The 25,570-nt window shown below is 39.6% G+C and overlaps 1 protein-coding gene across 3 annotated transcripts in view; it reads right to left on the bottom strand.

The window, feature by feature from the left end:
- LOC109638312 (cadherin-18-like) overlaps nt 1–25,570 on the bottom strand; it is a 139,816-nt gene that overhangs the window by 62,230 nt on the left and 52,016 nt on the right. For 2 of the 3 annotated variants that reach the window (XM_069511608.1, XM_069511609.1), the window contains exons 3-4: nt 18,092–18,386; nt 11,413–11,532 (exon numbers count right to left, since the gene is read on the bottom strand). In XM_069511608.1, the coding sequence (XP_069367709.1) occupies nt 11,413–11,532; nt 18,092–18,386 (415 nt within the window). Of the gene's footprint in view, nt 1–11,412; nt 11,533–18,091; nt 18,387–18,830; nt 18,883–20,181; nt 20,335–25,570 lie in introns of those variants that run through there. The other variant, XM_069511610.1, reaches the window with a different exon arrangement.

The raw sequence follows: 25,570 nt of genomic DNA on the forward strand, positions 1-25,570 counted from the left end.
CATGTGTTCTCTCTCTCTCTGTGTGTCCTCATTCTGCAGGTTTCTCTGACTCCAGAGCTGCAGGATCCAGACACTACCACTCAACTCTTATTACTATTAGCTGATGATTTATTATCAGTATTATTATTATTATTGATAATACAATTAATATCCCTAAAAATATTATCATCATCATCATCACCACAACCGCTCTGACGGATAGATGCAGTTACACAACTGTTCTCCACCTCCCTCTCTCTCTTCCCCTTTCACTTCCCTCTCTACATCATTTCTCATCTTTCAACCCCACTGAGTCTGCTGTTTGAGGTTTCCTCCTGTTTTTTCTCTTCACCGTTGCCAAGTATTTGCTCATTGTGGGAACTGTTGGGCTTCATTTTTTACAGAGATTGTCATCTGAGCGGAATCACCTTTGGCTAAATGCAAATGTCGGCATTTACTAATTAACACAAAAGACAGTACAGTCTCATGGTCATTTTTTCTTTCTGTATTAATATGTTACTTTCAGCCAAAAGAAATATTGAAAAGTCACTCTAGTTTCTTTGGTAAGCTCAGAACTTCAATCTGATTTTACAGACAGCATGATTGCATATGAAGTCAATGGACACATTCAGAGTGGCTGGATGGATCTACTTTATACATCTACAGAAAGGAAAGTGGAGAGAGAGAAAGAGAAATGTGAGTTCTGAGATCAGTCGGAGGCTGAGTTGAAGACAAAACTCCCACACACACAGTTGGTGCAGATATAGCTAGCTAAATTGCAGCTACTATTTGTTCCATTCTTAGGTGGCTATCTGGGGTGAATAAAGGCAGGAGAACAGTGAACACGTTTGTCTGTGATGTGATGTGAATCAACATGTTTAAGTGAATACACTTAGAGATTTCATCAAATCTAGCACTGTCTGTGTTTAACAATCAGGGGTCTTTTGAATTCTATATTTTCACTCTCACTTCACTGAGAATAGAACTTGCATATACATTTAATGAGCATTTAAATAATTTACAATCACTGTTGATTTCTGAACCAAGAGTTATCAACCCAAACTATGAACTTTATTTAAACCATACAGAAACATAACCATTTTATAAATTGAACTGCATAAGGCCTGGTAACCGGCTACCATGGAGATGTTTTTTCAGAAGGCGCTTTATGGGTCAGATCAGAGGGCAGAAGCAAATTATTCCAATGCTTTATGCTGGAGGACTTGTTGGGACAGTGCCACACAATGGTCAATCCAGCTGTTTGGTGATACAACATTTCTTTGACTTTATAAACAATCTTTGACTGAGTACAGAGACTGGATACAGGGAGAACAACCTGCCACACATTTGTCGTTTTAAATCAGTGAAATCAATAGTGCCAAATAAGAATGAAAGGTGTTTCCAGGAATATGTTATACACAGAGACTTTACTACTAAGACAAGGAGGGACAACAAATGAATCCATGTACTTCTCCAACAGAGTCAATTACCTGTAATTTTAAAATGGTCACACTGTAGAAAGTAGCTTTCATTAAGGAGAGCCACGCTACAACATCAACAGGCTGAGGTGGACAAAGCAGCCCCATAAGAAGAGATCAATACAGAGTGCATGAGAACATTCATTGATACTGACAGCTGAGTAGGACTTTGGCAATTACACCTTGTTGTTGTGTGAATCTTCAATGTGCTTAGGCCATTAATGAGACAAGATAAGAAGAGTCCTCTGGGGCCTAGATGCTGGTTGTAGTGTCCTAATGCCAGATGATGAAAGATGGAACTATATGTTTGACACACGTGGATCGTGGTGTGGGGTTAGCTGTTGATTGGGGGAGATGGGTTGAACAATTGACATTTAAGATGACCCTTGGTGCAGACTGATTGGTACAGGGGATGTGGGGTGAATGGTCATTGGCCAGGTAGATTTATGTCAGTGAATAAAAGGGAATTGAGACAGTGTAGCAAAGAGGAAGTGATGGAGTAGATGGATATTTAAAACCAGGACAAGAGCAGAAATGTCCAATAGAATAAGAAGGAACAGGGAACAGATATAATTGAACCTTTGCCTTCGCTTCTTTTTAATAAGGACATATCAATGGAGCATGTATATGATTAAATATAGCATATATTGAGGTTGCAACAAAGAAGGACTTAGAAGATTGGACCCTTTTAATAGTATGCATCTTCAACATGCATAGGCTAGTGAAGATGGAAGATAGCAAGAATCTTCCTGTCACAGTTCATTTATTTATTCATTCATTCTCTGACTGCCCTGCCAAGAATCTCTCTTGTCATTTCAGACTGTCACTCCCCCCATGCACTGCAGTGAACCAAGCTTTTCCCTCCTCCCAGCCACCTGACTCCTTGCCGCCCACCCTCTAACCTGTTTCTTGTTCCCCATTTACTTCTTAGTGTACACCATTTTAAAGCTACACTTAGCCAGATGGTTTATTGTGGCACCAAAGCCATAACTTACCAGCCTCATTTACCTGCTTCTGTTTGCCTGTTTTCTGTTTTGAACTCCTGCTTGTTCCCAGACTTTGTATTTTGACTGGTCCTTGTTTTTTTTGTTTGATTCTACTTGGCTGTTACCACTGCCAGCTCCCCGACTTTGCCTCCTGTGTATCCTTTGCCTGCTTTTTTCTTCCAAAGTGAAATAAAGGTGAACTATTTAGAAACATTTGATTTATGTCCTGAATTGAGTGTTTGAGTCCTTCCAATTCTGAGCAGCAACACCCCCAAAATATTTAAAACATTGTCAGTAGGGTAGTTGATTTAGTTCCAGAAGGAAATAAAAGCACATCTGTCATTGCTCTAAATATATCGCAATAATAGATGAGAAAACACAAATACCTGTAAATCAAACAGACTGAGGATAACCAATGGGAGGGACAAAGGCCCACTGTAAGCCAGGAGAAAGTTGTTTTAATGGGTTTTAACATACAGTAAGGCCATTGAGGGCCAGAGGAATGGTTTTATTTAACTTGGCAATAAAAGCAAATGGCCACTTTAGGCCAGAAGAATGGAATTTAACCTGCAATAGGGCTGAGCCTATTCGAGGAGGTTGGAGGTTTCACTTGGTATAAAAGCTAAAGGGGGAATGGATTTTAAACTGTGATAATTTCCAAAGAAACGTTTAAAGCCAAAGGGAAGGGGTTTAGTCTGCAGATGAGACGTTTGAAGTTTGAAGTAAAACTGGAAACAAATGGGTTGGATGAAATCACCCCCACCAGCAGTATCCAGCTCTCACTGGATGGATGTCATGGCTACAGAGAGAGATGGACAGGCAAAAATCCACCGCAAACCACCTATCCTGAATGAGTGGGATGAATACTTCTGAGTGGAGAGATCACATTTAAGGGGCACTTGTCTGAGTTAATAATTAAATATGCACTTAGACACAGGGTGATTTTCAGGTGTTAAGATAGAGGGGCAGCTGCTTTTCAGAGCTTTTGTAATTTCAATTTGGAATGTGGACAGAGATTAGAGTCAGTGCAAGTGATAGTGATGGAGCGCGCCCTATTGAGTGGAAAGCTTCTTGTGAAGCACGGAAAGGTTAATAGGCCATCCACTGTGTGAAACAAGGGTTAAGAGTTTAGCTATGCCTCACAAATTTAAAGAACTTGAAAACAGACAAGAGAAACTGGGATCACGGCATCCAGCACTGAACTGAATTCCAGCTGCCACCACTGTGAATATATGGGAGCTTTAATTTTCTTCCAGCTTTGCAATAGCATATGAAAGCAAAACACAGAAGAGATGAGAATGGGATGAGCTGCGTGCTGACTGAGACCAAATGTGAGGCAAACATCCTCCAGGCAAAGTCATATGAATTTAGGATAGAAGGAGCCAGATTCTTTCTCGTATGATATTTTGCAGACTCTAGGAGATTAACTATAGGAGCGTGGTTTAGGACAGGATTATGTCTGAAAATGGGAACTTTTGGAGCTACGTTGACAAATCTGCTATAACATTCATGTGACCTGGAATGTGCTAAGCTGAGATAATAAAGTTGTGGGTAATAGATAACCATGTATGTCTTACGATCAGGATAAAATCAAGGTAGGAGGTGTGACCTTGGTTTACGATCCCGCAACAGGGGAGTCTGAACCGAGACATAGCATGCTGCCACATGCCAGCATAAATCTCAAAGAAAGGAACAGAAAGTGAAGTACAGAACTGAGATGGCAAACGATCTGCAAACCAGATATAATACACATGGCTAACACTGTATCCCATGGAATTTGAGAGTCACAGGAATGGCCAATATCCTGACAGAAAAGTGATACACCAGGATCATAAATCTTTGCATCTAGTCAGACAGTGTTGGGCATTGAAGTGGCAAACTTGAGCAGACAGGAGATGAAGAAGTGCCCTTGGGAAATTACAAAGTTTAAATGGCCGAGCAAGGGCAAAAGCTGCCTTTTGTGATGTTTACACTCCAGAGATGTGCATGATGCGCTGCAACTTCTCTAAAGGGAGAGAAGCTTCTCCACACTGACAAGAGTTATTCCTAGAGATTTCATGCTAGTAGAGGGACCAGCAGTTTTCTTTCATTTGCCAGGGGAATGACCATATGTCTACGTGTAGATTTAACTTTGCAGCATGTAAGGTGTGGCCGAGGCTATCAGCTATCAATCTCATAACTGATGATGAAATAGACTGTATTCATACAGTATCCTTACAACCACTCAAAGTGCATTACATTCCAGATCACATTCATACATTGCTTATACTGTATGCAGCACAATGTCTATCACTCACACAGACCATTCTCATAGTGCTGGCACAGTCCTCAGGGGAAATGTAGGGTTTAGTGTGTTGGCCAAGGATACTTCAACATGGAAACTGTAGGAGCCAGGAATTGAAACAGTGCACTTCAGATAAATGGATGACCCGCTCTATCTAGCCACAACCGCCCTCAAATTTAATCAGTCACATTCTTTGGAATTGTTACAGACAAATGGAACGTAGTTAATCATTAAATGTAGAATACATTTAGAATAATTCTGAAATATTGTGTATATATCACATTGAAAAAACAATAATCAATGATATAAGTATATACACAAATATGAAGGGTATATATCCATTTGGACATGTGTGTGTAACTTTATCTATGTTAGAAGATACCCTAAAGCAGTGGTCGCTCGCTATTGACTGGTCGATCTTGGCAGTCTTCACTGTCAATCCCCGCTCTGGACTCACTGGCTGTGGTTGTGCCGCAGATCAGCTCTGTATCGTTTGTCTGGTGTTCACACTGGCAGTGTGTGCGCTACTGGCGGTGAAGCTGCTGGTATATCTACTGCATTGTCCTTGAATACAAGTGGGGTTACTAATATAAACACATGACACATAACAAGAGTCCCGTTAGAACAGTTGAAGTGATTCAGAAAGTTAAACGCTGAGTGCTTTTACTTTGAAACAGGTTTCTGGAAATGTTGGAAATACGTTTGTGACATAGACAGATACAAATTGTGTTAAATACCAGAACAAACAGAAAAAATTTCGTTCACCTGAATTTTAATGTCTATCTGTTGAATTTATGTCCCAAACAAAAATGGTTGCAGCACCTTCTGTATGCATTTCAAAATAAATCCGTTCATTTGTGTAAAACAAAAAGGTAGTACCTCTAACTGTTATATGCACATTGAATGACTCTCATTTGTTAGTTGCCTGTGTTCAGCAACTATCCTAAAGTCAGCTGTCTAGACATTAAAGTTCTGTGTTGACATTCCATTAATCCAGCCACCTGCCTTAATCTGCTGCCAGTCTGAGCACCCTGCACCATGTTAAACAGTCTCTTAGCATTCAGCAGACACACACACACACAAACAAATACATACAAGAAGAGTAAAAAGAAGGTTTAGAAAAAGATGAAAGGCAGATAGAAATGAAGCAACAACTAATATCTGCAATGTGGAGGCATATAGGACTGATTGTATTCAAACAGCGAGAGATTACTCGATATAAATTGAAAAGCCAGTGGCGACAACCCCTCTTCACAAATGTGCCTGTGCATGCAAGGAAGGTTATCAGGCTTCCTGAATGCCTCTGTGTGTGTGCTCTTGTGGCTGACCTTGCCTAGTGCAAGTCTCTGTAGACCACCTAGATGAGGGCATTAACTGTGTCACACTTTGCACTGGCCTGCTAGTGGATCCTCTCACTAAATCACACATTTTCTTTTTAGGTGGCTCTACTTCTTCAAAAACCGAGCAAATCACATAATCCCTCCAGGTGGGATGCCATCCTCTGCTGGCAAGGAGACAGGACAGCAAACGAGAATAATGAGAGGAGGGCGAGGGAAGAGCAGAAAGAGATTGAAGAAATGGCACGTTAGAAAACAAGGTAGAGAAGGGTCGTATGTATGTGGTGGGAGGGCAGCAATTGCTGTGCCCATTTAGTCTGCAGTTTTTATTAGCTAACCTCCCACCAGGAGAAATCGCAGTTTAACAGAGTTAATGATGCCGATGAACCTTGGATTCCTGAGTGCATTGTTTTGTCTGGAGTGGTATTTTTTCTTATTTGTGTGGATGACTCATGAAAGATAGATGAGACATTTCCAGCAGAGCTGTAGAGACGAATTCAGAAAACGCTTCAGGTATCTAAAACATCAACAAACTAGAACACAAAGCTTCAGTCTTTATAGTCCTCATTAACAGATTTGCTCTCTAAGAGGCCTGATGGATTCAGGTATATCAATAGCATTGGCACCGACACTGGTGCTGCTGGTGTTTGCTACCACTGCATCGTTAATGATAAAAAATGTTTGTTACTGTTAAATGTTTCCCCAGACATGGTTACTGTTGTTTTAAACAATTTCTTATCACACTGATTTATGTTTGTTTGGATCATAAATCCATTGTTAGTTCATGTTGATGCCTAAAAAATATGTTTAAAACATGAAGAAAGATCTAAGATCTGCGTTCACATGTGGATCACAGCAGACAGTTTGGGTTAAAACATGGTGTAAATGGTCCAGTTCTGAGTCGAATTTGAAAGTCGGGGCTTACGGACACTTGGATGACACCACAGGAGCAGTATGGAGGTATTTCATGTTTTTTTCTCTTGTTAGTTAAGTCTAAAGAAAGAGTCACTAGTTACTTCAATTGTTTGGCTGCAACACTGTTTACCCCTGAGACTCCAAAAGTGTTTTGTGGACTCAAACACTTCCCCCACCCCTCCATCGGCATACTGGTGAGTAGACAACAAGTGAATTTACATTTTTCGGTGAACTATCCCTTTGAGGTTTAGTTCACATGATCAAGGTGGGGTGAAGGATTCACTCTGTCTAAAAGCTTCAGACAGTAACATGTAATATGTGTTAACCAGTGTTCCCTCTGGTTGCATCACCTGAGATCTTTCAGAGCTGAGTGGTTTGTGGTAAGTGCTGACTCCTTTGGACTTGTAGATTCAGCCTAGATGTTCTGACAGTGCATCCATATAATGCAGTCCCACTGGGGCCCTTCTGGTAGTCCTCATTGAATCTGTCCTTGACTTAAGAAGAACTGTGAAGGTTTGCAGGAACAGTATGTGCATAAAAGAGCTGATACCAACATAAGAACAACGCACAGCCTACAGTGCACAGAGCAAAGACTGCTGCTAAAAAAAAACTTGCATTATGTTCTGGTTCTGTGTGACACCCAGATCAGGAACTAATTGACAAAATGAACAAAAGAAGGTGGGCGCTCTGTCATGTAGCTACAAATCAACATACACACACACACACACGAGGTTTGTGTGGGACGATCAATATGAAAACTGTGAAAAATATGAGTGTTCTAAAAATGCTGACAGCAGAGACGTGGATTAGTCTGCAGAAGTGCTTTGAGAAGTTTCTCTATATATTTTAAACTTTTTCCCCCCCATAAAAAATGCTTAAACTTTAGCAGTCAAGCAAAGTGCAATGAATCCATCCTGACTACATCTGCCATCTACCATCAAGGAGGGAGAAACAAACTTTTCAGAGCCACCGTTAATATCGACGGGGGTGAGTATTTCATACTTAAAAGGCTTGGGGCTGAGTTTCACTTTAATGACACATTCAGGGAAATTGACATAGTAAGGTTAAGACCTTTATATACCAGTGAGCTACCCAACTGTGAGCAAGCACAAGGGGCCAGTTGTTCAAAATATTTTATCTGGAAAAAGTGATTAGAAATTTAAAAAATACCCTCTGTGAAAAACTACATGTGTAATAGACAATGTGGGGTCACTGTTTATGTGTTTTCATTTAAAAATACATAAAACAGCACAAACTAAATAATACAAAAATAACCCTACCATACACATAAAAGTTTTATATTTGGTTGCCAAAATCCCCATCAAATCCACCCAAATCTAGTAATGGTTTGATCCGGATTACAACTAAAATTGGATTATGCAATTTTATTCAATTTCAGATCCCCTTTTTTCTTTTGAACAACCCATTTTCAGGATTTGATCCAATCTGGATCACTCCTTTTAACAGGAAAAAAAGACCTTGCAAAACTGGACTCAGTGTGAGCGGTCGTTTGCTTCAACATAGTTGAATACAATTCTTTTGATATAAGATTATTTGATATATTATCATTTTGCATAAATTATGAAAAATAAATGGGGAGAAAGAAGTTATTTCAAACTAAGCTGCACTTCTTTGGATAGTGTTTGAGAAATAGGAGCATGTGCTATTGTTCGACTACCAAAGTGAATGGGAATATATGGCAACCACATCAAGGAAAGCCATTGTTCTGGGTGCAGAGTGTGTTATTCGAGAATGAAGGTGCCACACTATCTATCATATTCTGTTCTGCCAGAAGCAGTAAACAGACATGCAGTATTTTATATTATACTCAATGGGGACTACAATAAGTGATACTTAACATAAATGAAATGGTGCCACACTAAAATAGCTAGATCCACATTCTGGCTATCTCATTGTGCAGCTGTCAGACATGAGCGAACACACACACACACACACACACACACACACACACACACACACACACACACACACACACACACACACACACACACACACACACACACACACACACGACAAGTAGATATGGACCCTGCAACATTTTCTGGCTCCGGTTAATTCCAGTCACATTGAATGGAATATGCTTTGAAAAGCACACAGAGGACACTTCAATAGTCTCTGTACACCGTCTCTACCAGGCCTGTTCTCTTGTGTCTTTTATGGACATGGTATCATGCCTGGAAAAGCTTTTGTTTGGCAAAGACAGAGCTAGACAGAGAGCTTATTTCACATGGAGCCTTTTTTCTGAAGTCTGTCATTTGACTTGCAATGCATATAGGTCCCCGCAGCTTTGTTGCAAATCATTTTGACTATTATTATAAATCTTTTACTAGTATGAGTAAGACACAGTTTCATTTTAAATTAAAAGATGCTCAAGCCTTCTTTCACTTGACAGATTCCATTGTATGAGAATTAAAATTAGTAGTGTGACCTTTGAGGCTGCACAGTGTTTGAATAGATGTGAAGTGAGTGGACAAATATAGGCTGAGTGGACAAATATAGGCTGAGAACATTGAGGAGGTGATATTGCCTGTAGCCTCTTACAAATATGAGCATTCAGTATTATGTTCATTTCCATAGCAGTAATTCAATCAGTACAACTACATCCATGTCACACTCAACAATGTTTTCCTTTTCAGACAGAAATGAGGTTTTATATCTGCATTAGTTCCACTTTTTGCCTCTATTCTGTACTTAGCATAAAAGCCTAACAATAAAGACATGGCTTCAAATTTGTTAATGTAAAAAATAAAATTGTGTTTATTCATGGTAGCTTATCTTTGATCAGGGACAAATAAATAGTGGAGTCTGCATGGATTGAACTAAAGCTTTGGAAATGTACAAATATATTGTTGTTTTTTAGGACAACTGGTAAATGTGTGCAACATGTTGAGTCTGCATTAACTAAGGAACAAGGGAACTTTGGAAAAAAAACCGGGTTCTCTTTGCCAATGAAGGTCCCGCTCACTATTTGAGTCTTTAGGTTATATTATAATCCAGCCACCACAGGCTGAGGAATCTAAACCCTCCAGTCACAGTGTGAAAATATAGTGCTGCACCATCTCTGATTAATTGTTTCGTCCCAATTTCTGTTGGTTGCCAAGATTTCCCACCACACCATATTTTTCAACATTTGTCTCACCATTCATTTTAGGCATACATCTGTCACTGACATGTCCAAGCCCCAGGATCCTAACTTGTGCCATTGTTGTCATGGGTATATTTTGTAGACAGCACTGACTTTCAGACTTTGTCACTGAGTTTAATGTAATAAATATTGTCTGGCAATGGGGATGTGATAGAAACAAACTTTCAACAATTCAACCAAAGGTTAGCAACAATACTTCAACCATTTAAACCATTAATAATGAAAAGAGGGAAATTACATTTATACCTATCAAGCACAGATGATGAGTGGTATTTAGGAACTCGGATACTATCTTGAGGGTAAGGGGACCAGTGAGGCAGGGAAATAACTGTTGGGATGGATGGAGAGAGCCAAAGTGATGCCCACATTTGGATTAGCTTCTGTTTCTCTAGCTTTCTTGGGTCACTTCCATTAATGTTTTTTTTTTAGACATAAACATGTTTGTTAAACTCTACGTCTTATTAAGTGTACACAAATGCTGACTGATGCAACCATCTGTGAATAAGAGTAGTTCTAAAACTGGAGGCAGTGCCTGTTTACTGCTGAATCCCTGAATAATGACGTGGCATATAAAAGTAGTAGCAGCTGTGCAAGTGACATTAAAAGAACACACTTTTGAACATACATAAATCTGACAATGAGAGAAAATCAGGTGTGAGAGGGAAACTGAAAGAGATCCAATAAAAAGGAGCCCCATGGGACACAAACCATTGACATTGTGGTACATGAAGCACCGTGACCCCGATGCTACTGAACCTTAGATGGACACAATTCACAGACAATACACTCTCGCATGTAATCAAACTGAAACTTGGAACACTGGGGAAATCCCAGATGTTACATGGGACATGATGGCTATTAAGCAGCTCAATAGACCTCTGCACTGTGATGTTTGATCAATGAGGCCCAGTTTATTATCACAGATGGTTGCTTTCATCTCTTGTTTTGGAAAAACTGGCAATGTATTAATGTATTTTTTTTAAAAATGCATTTACATAACATTTCAAGTCACATTTAGTAAAAATCTGGAGCAGGGGGAGGCTGTCAACTGATGGGCCGCCTGTGCTACTTGTCAACAGAATTGGCTCCAGTGCTAAAAGCAGTTCACTGGAACTTTTTCCCAAACATTTAATGGACTCAGACAACAAACTAATAATCACAACTCTTTCCTTGTGCTAAGTGCTCCCGAGCTACTGTGCCTTTCTGTTTGAACCTCCTCTAGGCAGCAGGTAAGATCTCTTTCAAGTAAACAGAGAGGCAGTTTTACCTGTCTTGGGATCGACAGAAAAGTAGGGCTGTCCCTCCAGGATGCTATAAACTATCTTGGCGCTGTTCCCGTAGGTGGGGTCATCTGCGTCCAAGGCTGTCACCTGGAAGATGGACGTCCCTGTACATAGAAGGAACAAATATGAGTGAGTAGATGTTGATTGGCACCGGCCACAAAATAATAGGTTAGGATAATGACAAATCACTGGCTACATGTTTGTATACATAATTTAGGTGTAGGGTGACTTATTTACCTAATGTAACAGACTATAGTATATTTCAAACAGGGGCCACCTTGATCTGCAGATTATATTAAAGTGTATCAAATTTCATCATCTGTCCAAGTTCATAAGGGTTCAAATGAACATCCTAAAATGTGTGACCATGCAGACTGTCCACAATACAATCGTACCAACTACTCATGGACTAGAAAAGCAAAAGGACCTCCATTTCTCACACTGTTTTAATGTGTTCCACATCCTTTCTCTGTTCTTGCCAAGCAGCAGCACATTTTCAGCCAAATACAACAAAGAAGCTCTTCATCATGTTAAACAGTGTGCATGTGTCTAAAATGTTGGCATACACACACCACTGATTGTAGTTTGGAAGAATATGCTGGTCTGCAACTCTGCTTGTTTCCATGCTTTAATATGATTAAGGCTAAACTCAGCCTTCACTGGAGACCAGCTCCAGGTTAACTTACTGAACCTTGCAGCAAGGTTCAGATGCACTCCCTGACCCTGTGACACCCTTTTTGGGTGTCGTTATTGGTGCAACAGAACACTTTTGACCACAACCGAACAGTTAAACTTTCATAGCTTTCATACAAAGCATCAATTTTACATGAACCATTCTGAGAGCTTGTCAAAACTTAAGTAAACACAGTGGCAGCCCCCTAAACGAGCCAGTGTAGTTAACTGAATATAGCCCCAGAGCTAGACTACCAATTTAACATGAGTATATGCTGGAGTAGTAACAGGAATTGAGAGAGAATTTATTCACATTATTTTCTTCTAACAGCATTTTAAAAAACCAAAGTGCAATGGCTGGTTATGCAGTGCAACATTAGAAGAAGTATACTGATGGGCAGCTATATCAAAATGAAAATGTCACTAGTGGTGTTTCTGTATGCTCCACAGCCGACTGAGAAGAAAAGAAAAACATTGCTGCAGTGAGAGAGAGAGGCAACAGTTGATGACAGACATTTCAACATGTCCAAAGATTAGATAATTAAGTGCAAATACAACAAACAGCTGAGACACCACCCAAAACCATTTGGAAGAAAAGACAGATGCCCACTCTGGACCCAATGGTCAGCTGTCTGTAAGATAGGCAACAACAGTGACCACCCCTGGAGAAAAAAAAGAGAATGATCTAAGGACACTTTACTGAGTTTACCTCGGTTGAAGCAGCATGATGCCGGAGTTGAGACACCTTAGTTTACCTCAACCCAAAAATGAATGAGAGCATTGGTGCAGTTAATGGTCAAAGAGGATGACCTACCTCAGAATGCCCACAATTTTGAGAATAAAACCCAGGTTGAAAAATACTTTGTGTTAATTGAATTTAGCTTTTTGAGGGGAGCAGGTGGTGGACACAGGTAGAAGTAGAAGCAAAGATGACCAGGGTGCAGACCCTACATGCCGTTTTACTATTTATGTCATCATATGCCAATTTATTGTCCTCCTCCACCCCTACACTCCGCTCAGAAGACTGCGTTCCTCAAGTACATGTTTGCTCTCCATCCCTAACACTAAACTGCCAAACTTTTGAAAACAGAGCCTTCTGTGTCGCAGCCCCCACCCTCTCTGGACAGCTTCAAAAAACTCCTCAAACAGCACCTGTTCACTAAGGCCTTTGGCCTCTGTTAATGATCCACCCTGCCATTAGTGCTGTTTATTTCTATCCTGCCTTGTGCAAATTACTTTCTTTTCTCTTTTGTCTCCTTATTATTCTCCTAAAAGCCATGTCAAAGACATGTACCAATACCATCAACTGAATAGCATCTGTGGTCAAAACAACTTAAGTTGACCTTCAATCTTTCGACTTGTGCACTCAGGGGCAAATCTATCATCTTACAGTCGGGGGCGATGATAAACAGAACATTTTTTCAATTTCTGGAGGGGACACCAAATGGGACCACTAAATGTATTGTGTATATATATATATACATGTGAATAGTATATAGTATACATTATACTGTTTACCCCGCAAACTCCTAAAGTGTTTTATTGACTAAAACACTTCACCCCTTCTTTGGCATGTTGAGTGGATGTGTGAATTTTCATTTTTGGTGAACTATTCCTTTAAATATTATAGTAACATTACTATAACCAAGCATTATGTGACATATATACATACCTAACAGTTCTAACATAGCAAACGGCCCAAATGTTGAAAATTCACAGCCTTATAAACATTTTTATTGTGGAGACCTCCAGCCTCACATGTGCATTAGAAGACGCAGCTACATGAACCAAGGTGGCCCAGGTTAGATTCAAGATTCAGCTGTGAAGTAAAACAAACAACATGTTGTCTAATTAAATGTAAATGTGTTCTATTCTACTTAGTGATAGAAAGAAAAAGAGGAGTCTGACACATTCTTTGCTTTAAGTTAACTGTTGTAAAGCTGTGACTTTGAGGAAATTAAGTCAACACTGAGATGACCTCGCTCTTAGAGAGAGAGAGAGAGAGAGAGAGGAAGAGAGAGTGTGAGTGTGTGACATGGGAGGGGGAGCAGTGCGCAGTGGACTAAACCACTGTGAGGCAAGAAGAGGGGGGATGCAATCTGTCAAAATTTAAGAATGCTTTATTTTGTTCAGTAAATATTGTATCACTATTTAACATTATCATTGCTTATGTTTGCAATGATATTGAGAGTGACACCTCTCTGGAGGTGGGGGACCCCCTGTCCCCCCAGGAAATCCGCCCCTGTGTGTACTTCACGTATATATCTCTAAGGTCTCTACCTAACATGAAATGATAGCTTCTATCAAATTGGCTGCGATTTTAAGAGCAACTCTGATCCTTGTAACCACTCTCTAGCTCAGAAAACAAACCTCCCAAACACATTAGATCACAAGCATGCCTGAACACTAAACACAATGTTGCTGTCACTACCGATGCACTAGCATCTGATTACAACCTAAAATGAAAACTAAGCCACAATCTATTTTCTTTAACAGTATGAAAGTATCTTGTTTCTATGTAAATGTGACATACTGAACTTCCCCCTGAATGTGAAGTACGAGCTGCAGTAAAATGCAGCGTGTGCTGTCAGCGGTGCTCTTGTAAAGAGCCACAGCCCATTAGCCTGACCATGTAGCAGCAGACAGGTGACGCCAAAGCTTTTATCCATCTCATTCATCATGGCAGACCTGCTGGGCATAAAATGTTAAATTCATTTAAAATTAGGGTTCCTGAGGTGTTCAAAACTCTTCACTAACCAATGTGGTTTTTTTATTACCTCCATCAAGAAGGTTATGCTTTGGTTTGTTTGTTTTTTTGTTTGTCAGCAGGAAAACAAAAACTACTCAACATATTATTCCTAAAACTTAGTGGTAGAATGGGACATGGGCCAAGAAAGAACCCATTCAATTGAGGCTCTAATCCAGACAAGGGGCAAATCTAAATTCAGCATATTTAGGAGACTGATATCTGATATATGAGTGCATGTAATTTGGTGCTTCCTAATTGAATTTAAAGGGACAGTTGGCCCTTGGAGGAGTTGTTGTTGAGTAATTCATGTTAAACTAGTGAGACAACATATTGACAGTCCTTAATTGTGTGTTATGATTTACCAATTTAAATAAAGAGACAAATAAATATTTGGTGTTATGGACCAACTCATTGATGTGTTTATTTCATTTGCTTATGCTAGCAGCTCACCAATACTTACTGGTGCTAAAGGTGTCACACAGTCATAACACTAGCAGTTACCCTCCTGTCAGACCTCCCCTTCACTTCCATACATGTTTTAGTCTATTTGGTGTTATCTTCAATGCAGCATGTTGTATAATTCTTTGTACAACATCAACTAGGTGGAGGATATGGTTGGAGCTGTTAGTAATCATGGGCAAATCAACAGACAACATTTTTTGTTAAATTTTGTATGAGCTAAAAAACGATTACAAATTCTTGTTCTTATTGCGAATGTTTCACTTTTTTTTTTCAAAGGCTGAATTTGGTGCTTTATGTTTTCTTTCAATTAATTTACATTTAGGTCTGGACCAATCATTGTATACTTACATCAATCACACTATCAATCACACTAAGTACTATGAAGTAGGAGCTAAAACAATCCTTCAAAACAATGTTCTTAGAACTACGATCAGTCCCAGTTCTTGTCTCTGTGAAAAAGTTCCTCTTGTCCAAAAACACCAATTCATTTATTCTATATTACTGAAACTGGGTTGTGTCGTGATGAATGTGTCCAGAAGGCGTTGCAGCCATTTTAAAGTCAAGCCTATTAATCAAGCTATTAATAAACCTAACATCAATCATCTTTGTCTAGAGCTTGTTCTTAGTCTACTATTAACCCTATTTGTTGTTCTGTACCATGTCCTGGACCACTCAGTCTTAAGTCAAGGATTCAAGTCAAAACCAGGGAGGACAGTCTCACCATGGAAACACATTCAGAGGGGTGCAGGCAGTAATCCAAAATCCAGTTTTTCACACACGCAACATTGTACAGAATCAGGCACATTATGCACACAGAGGAAAAAAACTAGCCCATGTGTCTGTGACTTCTAGGCTGAATTGTTGCAATTAATTATCATCAGGCTTCCCTAGCAAGTCCCCAAAGACTCTACAGTGGATAAAATGCTGCAGCACAAGTACTAACAAGAACTAGGAAGAGAGATCTGATTTCTCTCCTAGGAGCCTCCCTGTACTGGCTCCCTTTAAAATCCAGAATTTTAAATCATTCTCCTCACCTTCAGGGCCCTTAATGGTCTGGCACTAAAGAGCTCAGGAGAGACCTAAAACGTCCCTTCGTAATGCTGCAATGGGCCTAGACTGCTGGGGGTCTTCTCATGACGCACTAAGCTCTTCTCTCCATCTGTACACATCGACATCCCATTAATGCATGTTGCTAACTCTGCATCTTTTTACTCCTGTAGTTATGTGCTGTCCTTCTCCTGTCACTCTCTGTAGGTATTTCAGCCTCCAGAAATTGAGTGGGGGTTACCTCTGGGACTAAAAGCCACATGTTCAACACCAACTGCGACAAGTATTATTATTAGCCTTAATATTAGACCTACTACTACTATGATTATTGCTATTATTATCCATCTCAAAATGGAAATTGGATTTTGCTGTTCTCTCTATGAATGCTGTTATGATTTGGGGCTATATAAAGAAAATTGACTTGGCTTGACAAAGACAGGAACTAAAGGCAGACACTGTAATTAGTAAAATGTTGCAACGAGTTCAGCTGGTCGTCATGCTCTGTTAGCCGTCTCTTTTTACAAAGTCATGTTGCTTGATTTATGATGGGGATTAGTGGGAGGGCTTTCTACTAATCTCCATAGCAGGGGAGGCACTGTGAAGAATTCTTAAATTACAAAAACAGGTGACATGTTTTGTGTCCCTGAAAGAGAAAACACACACTTGATGAATATCAAGAAAAATATGGTCCAATTTCAATAATGCTCCAAACACTAAACATCCACCCAGTAACAGCCTGGAGCAATTTGGTTTCCATATCCTCCTATTATTTGCTGTTATATGTGTTTTCGTAGAGTCATTTAAATTCTACTCATGGACTAAAAAGAGTATATTCGCATAAGTTTTTTTACGTGTTTTTGTTTTTTCTGGCACATTAGAGACACTTCTCTTGATGGAAATAAACATATATAAACCCACTTACACAGGTACTTCAAAAAATAGCTTTCTCAGTTTTCATTACCAAAATAAATAATCTGAAATCATTTGCGCTGCACACTGCTAACTGCACACTACCAGTCTGTGTGTGTGTGTGTGTGTGTGTGTTTGTGTGTGTGTTTGTGTGTGTGCAAGTGCACATACATGGGTGTGCAGTGTTACCTTTCCTTCAATTTCTGGGACAATCATACAGAAGCTACACAATTTGGTTATTGTACTCATCCGCCTATAGTGATCATTTTTGCCTGGGACAAACGTGATCACAAAAAGAGGCTTCCACTGTAGTTACTGTTTTAGGCTAAAAACAGTAACAGTAGTAAATATTCATTCAGCCTAGAGTAAGGACACAAACGTTCAGTGTCATGTTTCAGCTTTCAACAAATCCGATGTAAGAAACCTAGACACTCTCTGAAAAGGGGCAACTATAGGCTTCTAAAGTGTCACTATCAATTTATGATAGTGATAATATATTTGTCTTATGGATTGTTTTGAAACTAAATAATTATATTTGTGTTCTGTAAAGAAGAAAATATTATTTTCTATGTTTTTATAATGACTTGCCAGTTGCAGAACTTTAATTAACTAAATATTGCTGCAGTGTAGATTTTTCAGGTGAACAGCTCTCATGGGTTTAGACATGATTTTGAGTCATAGCATAAAAAGTAATGATATTAATGATTACATTAATTATGACAACTCTAATTTAGGTGAGCCATTTTCAGCACTGATAGTGTTCATGACTGGTTACGCTTGTGTGTCCTGACTGCGTCAGAGTCTGTGTAGGGCTCCTGTCTTACCAACGTCAGACATCTCAGGCACAGTGGCTGAGAACGGTCCATCAGGGAATGTTGGAGCATTGTCATTGACATCCTGGACCTTGATGATGAACTCTGACTCTGCCTCCACTGAGCGGTTTGTCTGCCGATCGATGGCCCTTGCATGTAGGACATACTGGGACTTCCTCTCGCGGTCCAGGCTCTTGGCAGCGTGGATGTCACCCGTTGTCTCATTAATGATAAAGACGGACCCGGCCCCCTCACCGGACAAGATGTATCGCACAGAGCCATCGCCCTTGTCAGAGTTGGAGTGGAGCTGGAGATGTAAGGAGAAAATGAGTGAGGGAGGGGGAGCGGTAAAGTGTGTGACAAGTATGTAATACAGAGTAATAGCCAAGTGTCAGGATGAGTGGTCAGTTAATGGTGAGGAGCAGGCAACGAGAGGCACAACCATCCAATCAGGGAAGGAGAAGTCAGAGCGCTGGAGGACTGGAGTGTGACAGGTTGTACAAAAGGTTCAGTATCTGAAACAAGTTACTGTCTCAGTAACTGGAAGAAAAAAGAGTGTGACAGAATGCATTCTACAACATGCAGCCAAATGTCTCACCGAACAAATTAAGGAGGAAGAGACAGAGTCGGATAAGTATCAGAGAAAGTGAAAAACCCTGATAAATAGCATTTCAGTATGATCGTAGCTCTACTGTTGTGTGTGGCAGCAGACTTTGAAGCTATATCAGTGCTTGGTGAAATGTAACACTACCTTTAATGGCATAACTGCAAAGTCTTCTCTTAAGTCATCCTTGACTCATTGGCTGAGAAGAGAGAAACCAATGAAACAACCTTGTCATTCTATACATGGCTGAGAGGTCTGAGAAATTCATGAGAATTAAAAACACACTGTTTCCTTGTACTTTTGTAACTGACAAACAGAATCAGCTCGTCCACCTCCTCCCATTAATTTTTGGCTCAGGAGGTTGAGCGGTAACCAAAAGAAAGGCGGTTCCATCCCAGTCTCCCCATCACACATGCTGAAGTATGCTTGAGTAAGATCCTGAGCCCCAAACTGCCCACGATGGCTGCGCCAACATTGTGTGAGTGACTTGTAATAGAGAAAGTGCTGCACAAAAATGCCTTGCCTTGAAAAAATAACTAATTGTAAAAAACTGTACTGTAAGTGGTGACTAGGAAAGTGCTCTATAAATACAGACCATGTATTTAGATTCCAGTCTCGTATCCTACATACAAAGTGTTTCTCAGGATGACACAAGCAAAATAAACAATACATAAAACTGACTAAGTGTAAACATAACAAATATAAAGAGCAAACGATATAAACATAAGCAGCACTGTATAATTTAGAGACATCATTTTGTGAAGGTTAGGTGATAGATATTAGTTTAAAGAAGTTTTTTGAAGGAATCCACAAACTCTGCCGTTCTGAGTGCGGAGGGTAAACTGTTCCAGAGGGATGGAGCTCTAACAGCGAAGGCAGAGTCTGATCTGAGGGGTCTGGAGGTTGAGTATAGCTGTAGGAGATCTGAGATGTATGAAGGGGCGGAATTATGTTTTGCATAATTGAATTGTGCATAGAAACTTAATTTTAAAAAGACAGCGTTGCAGTGTCTGAGTGAGCACCTTGTCTCTGTTTCAGTGAAATAAACAGTGAAACTATGTCATGTATATTTTTCAGATTGTTTTTGAGTGTTACTGACTGATAGCTCTGGAGTCATTGTCTTCAATAAGGATTTGTGTGAGCATTTCCAGATCTCACGCACTGAATAGCTGGATGGCCTAGTTTATCAGTACAGGCTGCCTTCCAAGTCTGTCACAAATGATTGTACAAAAATGTGTTTTTTCTGTTTTGCCACTTACTGTGTTTAAGGTTCCATTAGATTTGATGTAAAAAAATACTTTGTGGTCATATTTGAAAGGAACCAATGGGAACTATTTGTGGTTTATGTGAGCTGTTTCCTTTTATGATAACACCCTGGAAATAAAATCTATCAGTGTGATTGTAAACACACTTGCCAGAAAAACTTACAAGCCATTCACTTTTAATTGCAGCAAGATTTCAACCAGGGTTTAAAATAAAAGGCGTTGGCTTTACTCACAGTCCGAATGTTCAAACGCAAGGTGACAATCCAAACTCTGCAACCCGAAACTGGCAAGAGGCAAGCAAACACCCAGAAAGCCCAGAAACACAAGCAAGGATCATAGACAGGGAAACTACACAAGGACAAACACTGGAATGAAGACACAACAGGGAAATCAGACAGAGAACAAGAAGGTGGACAGAGTTTTTAAAGGGGTTTCCTGGCTGGGAAGTGCAGGGACAGGAAACTAATCAAGTGACAGGTGTGTGATGGTAAATTGACTGGTAACTAGGAACCTCCAAGACAGGAACTGTTTAATTTCTGTGCTAAATTAAGCATTGAATTAAGCATTGAAAAATAAAATCATATCAAATTATATGACTCCTTATCTTGAATTGCTGTATTGTTATGACTGCAATGAAAAGGAATGTGTAACTGCTGCAGACAAAATGTCAACACAAACATTTTTCCTACAGACTATTCCTACGTGCTCACACAGACACACACATAATTTTATATATCAACTGATTAAGGGATTTGACTATAGTGTAAAATGTGTGACGCATAGTGCTGAGCCCACAAAGTTATCAATCCCTCAGTACTATAGCCTTGTTTGGCTCATTATTTCAGTTTGCTGCTATTCAAACCCTGCTTCCATCAGCCTTGAGCATTCAACAGCTGAGGAGACCACGGAGCTAAAGAGAGAGGGAATGTACGATTAACCTGTGTTTGCTGAAACTGTGATAACCAATTAACCAAAAACAAGAACATTGGTCACTAAAACCGCCCTTATAATTTGGTTTATATGAAACCAATGCTTGTGTTGTTAATATACAATGTGGGAGTGCAGGCATAAACCTAGAGGCCTTTTCAGGTTAACCTCCAAACATGAGAACTTTTATCTCATTTGAGGCTCTTGTGTTAAAACCAACTCCCTTATCAATTTCTTTGTCCGAGCCATAGATTCTGATCTCCCACCTAGTTGTAGATTTGTAACATTTGATACGAGGCATAAGTTGCTTGACTTGACCTGATGGTTATCAACTATAGATTAATCTCAGATACAGGTGAATGCAAAAAAAGGCTTCATTACATTAGTAGCATATAGGTTGAAAGGTTGAAAGATGTTATTTCAAAGGTTTTACAAAGAAGATGGGCTCGTACCTGCAGAAAACAAAGTGGATTCAAGGAGCTGAAGCACTTATCTGCATGTCCAAACCCTTCAGGATTTATTAACTGCACTACATTCACCCCTTAGACTAAGACCTTGAAGGCCACAATTCTAAACCATTGGTATATTCCCCGAAATGCCTGATCCTCCAGTACCTACCGTACTGTTCAAAAGAGGAAGGAACACGAGGGACTGAGCTGTCAGAGCATGTCAACATTGTAAAGTCTCTAAAACTGAACTCATGACCAAAGCTCCTCAAGGCAACTCTCAGTGTGGAGTGTTAGGGAGACCTTCCATTCCCTTAAAGAGCGTATCACAGAACATAGAGGCTCCATTAAGAGGACTTATATAACTCCTGTTGTAAGATATTGGAATGAAATACAAGATCACCTTTCATTTTTCAGAGCCAGGGTGATGACATGTAGAGATAATGTCAGTATTCTCAGGAAAATCTGAGGGAAGCATTTCTGATTTTCTATATCGAATGTTTTTACCAGGGGGGCATGTATAATGATTTCTCAATCAATGAGTTTTTCAATTAATAAACCTGTGGTATATGTGGCAAATGTACTTGTTTGTTCTATACCTCGCAGATTTTTATATCTTCTGATGGGATTTGATCAGGTCACTTACGCCTTTTAAAAATCATTCTTCACTTTCACTCCAAAATCACTCCAAGGTGCACACCCACTTTTTCAGTGTGGAGAGTTGTAAAGGGGGAGAATTTGATTCTGGCACTAAGGAGCATATATACTCCCAACCCGCATGCTTCCTACCATTCTGCTTTCCGAAACATTATTGGAGAAAACATAGATTCAAAGGAGGCAAATCTGACACCGTCTGCACCATAAAATAAAATAAAAACAGACAACACAGCATGATAGGCTGCAGCGAGAGCAGAACAGAAAGACACTGGCGAACAGCTCAAACAACGCTGCACTGTAAAGGAAGACAAAGAAAATCCATCTCCCTGGCACAAAATAAAACATTTAAAAGAAAAAGAGGAGACAGAAGAAGACAAAGACAAGAGGGGAGGCGGATAAAAATACAGCAGCATGAAACAACAGTGTTTCTAAGCAGCAGCTGGTGAGGAAAGTGCAGCGACTGACATTTTGAGGCTAAAATATTTCCCCCTTGTGCATGTGTCTCCACAGCTTGAAGAACAAAGGCTCAAGAGGGTGTGAAATATGAATCAAAAAGCTTGTGGGCGGGCAGGAAGTGATGGTTATTAATTTAAACAGGTTAATACCCTTCTGTTGGGATTTACAGGGCATGCTGCACTAAGCTCCATCACTAACTCTGTGAGCTGAGACATGATAAGGTGGTTTCAGTCTGATTAGATATACTTTATCCAGTTTATATAACATCAGTGCATCACTGTCAATAATACATTAAACTGCATAATGGGGCATTTATGTGTGGTGGTTTCAGTTTGTGTGGATTTTGAGCACTACTATCCTCAAAACTCGATTTCCACGGGCAATGTGCTGTGGCTGCACCCAGATCCTTCAAAGTTGTGGTGAGTCAATTGAAAGTGTTGTGTCTAGTTGTTCAAATCAATTATTTAAATCAGTCAATATAAGATTTATATTTCAACTAGGTCTCCTTCTATATGATCATTTAAATGTGTTAACAACAAAGACACAAGATGATACTCTTTGTCTAGAGAGACTGCTCTCAAAACATGACATTTCCTAATTGTTGTAAGTTCATTTAAAGGTCCAGTGTGTAAGATTTAGGTGAAAGGGAACTATTGGCAGAAATTTAATGTAGAATAATCCTCATGATGTTTTCACTAGTTCGTTTCATTTAAATTGTATGAATTGTAGTTTTCTTTACCCCAGAAAAGTCCCTTTATATTTAAATACTTTATATTTACATGGAGGGGACCCTCTCTACGGAGGCCACCATGTTTTTTACATTAGTCCAGACTGGACAAACTAAACACCTTTTAAGGTTTTTATGACAACTGAAGCTACCACAGTTTCTTTTTCATGTTTGGAAGGAGAGGGTGAGGTGAGGGGTGTTCAGCTGCAACATGCAACTTCAACACTAGATATCACAAAATTCTACACACTGTTCCTTTAAGAGGCAGCAATGACATGTAAAGGGGAAATATATTTTTGCAGGCTCTAAAAACAATGAGGAATACTCATCAAATGGCTTTTTTTTCCTACTGCCATCATCAGCTCAGTGCAATGTGTCCAATAATATGGTTTTTGACCAAACCACCAATGACATCCCCAGCAGCATCAATTGTGCATAGTGCTAATTAGCAAATGTTCAAATGCTAGGGCACTGAACTAATGCTGCCTTCCAGACTCTCAACAGCAATAAAACACTTTCTGCAAAACTGATCCATAGACATATTTTCATAGGGACGCTATGGAGTTGATGTAGTGCTACAGCATCACTACACACAGCTGCTCAGGAACATCACGTCATGGCAGCACTGGTATTGTTAGTAGAAACCAATGGCATGTTGCTGTCCTCTTCTACTTTGGACATTGTGTGTGTCATTTTGTTTGTGTTGCCATTTCTGGCCTATACCCGGCCACAGACACCGAACAAAGACTTGACAGATTTATAAAATAGAAACTGTGCAAGAAATTGCCCAGCTCCTTCTTGGCATTTGAGCACATTGGACACTTATAGAATGAATCGAAATCATAAGGCAGTTTGGAAGTTGTCTTTTGCACCAGGTACTTGACAGGAATTGTTAGGTTATGTTTTTTTCTCACAGAAATAAATGTTAGAGGCATAAAGCAGATGTTTGAGACAAGTGCCCTGCAGGGGTTCATGTTGATTTGAAAAAAGCCACTTCCCCAGTCCAATAGTGGAACATTATGCAGATGCAGCTTTAATGGGATTAATTTATATCTGGTTGGTATTTCAGATGATCTCTCATTTTCTTCTATATTTTATTTATAGGTGTATCTTGTATCTTTTCTGGAAACACTCAAAAATGGATTGGTCTTAATATTTTCTAGAAGCAAAGAAGTTGAAGTCGATGAAGAATGTTATCAGGGATCTCTCCATCTTTTCATTCCTATCCAGACCTATCTTTTCAAGTGCCTGCCTATATAAGGACATGCATATAAAAGCATCACACTGGAACAGCAATGATTTCAAAATATGAGTAGGATTTAATTTATGTTATTTATCATCTTATGCAATATTATTAAAATGTATGTTTATCCATGATAATATAGAAAGGACATTTTGAGTGAACATTACCTTTAAATAACCTGAGAGTCAAAACCAGACCATGCATTGATTTGGTCACAGTGACTGAAAGGAGGTTGAGGAGCTAAGTAAGTGAGTTCAGGTGAGGAGACATTTCATTTCATTCCCACACGGGGCTATAAATCTTTGAGAGTAGTCTGGCCCACACTGCCCCATCTGCTGTCTCCACATTGCTACTGTAAAGCAAGGCCTTTCCCTCTATGAAGGTTCTGGAGCTAAGTGTATAGCCTTAGCTCACCCTAAACACAATAGTAACAATATTAAGCAAATATAATGAACACAGCTGCATCACTGCAATGAAATCCACTGGAGCAGGAAATCTGAATGTTCATGTGGAGCTTGTTTTTAGCAATGTTTGCAAATAATGATGATTAACTTGATGCATACAATGTTAAGTTTACTAATATATGTTATCAATATATAAGGAAATAGGACCGAAGTGCAGGTGCTGACTGTTTACTGCATGTCCGTCCCTAACTCTCACATCCATTTACCATCTGTCTTTCACTGTCTCTACCTAATAAAAATAAATGTATACTTAAAATATATACTTGTTTCCTGTAAGTAGTACTGGTCATATGAGCAAATGCCTGTTTAAAAAATGTAGATGACACTGTATAGTTGTGTCCAAACCAACCTGCTGTCTCAAATGGATGCTGAGAAACTAGTCCATGTGTTTGGTACCTGTAGACTGGATTACTACAACTCTGAGTCATCATCCTGTCCAAATAAGTCTGTAACAATCAACCAGTTGATAGAAAATGACATTAACTAAAACAATCATATTACTGCTGCTTTAGCTTCTCTGCATGACTCCCTGTAATTCCCACAACAGAAGGTACTTTATACGAATAGAATGCATTATAAAGAACTCATAGTAGCATATGAGATTCAATCTAGGCACAGAGGAGAGTCTCTGAGAGCTGAATGGGAGGCAGAGACTACAGCTAACAGTCTCCTCCCATTCTCCCTTCTCAACCCGACCTGTCA

Source organism: Paralichthys olivaceus, chromosome 16, assembly GCF_024713975.1.
Source record: "Paralichthys olivaceus isolate ysfri-2021 chromosome 16, ASM2471397v2, whole genome shotgun sequence".
In the NCBI taxonomy this organism is placed as follows: Eukaryota; Metazoa; Chordata; class Actinopteri; order Pleuronectiformes; family Paralichthyidae; genus Paralichthys; species Paralichthys olivaceus.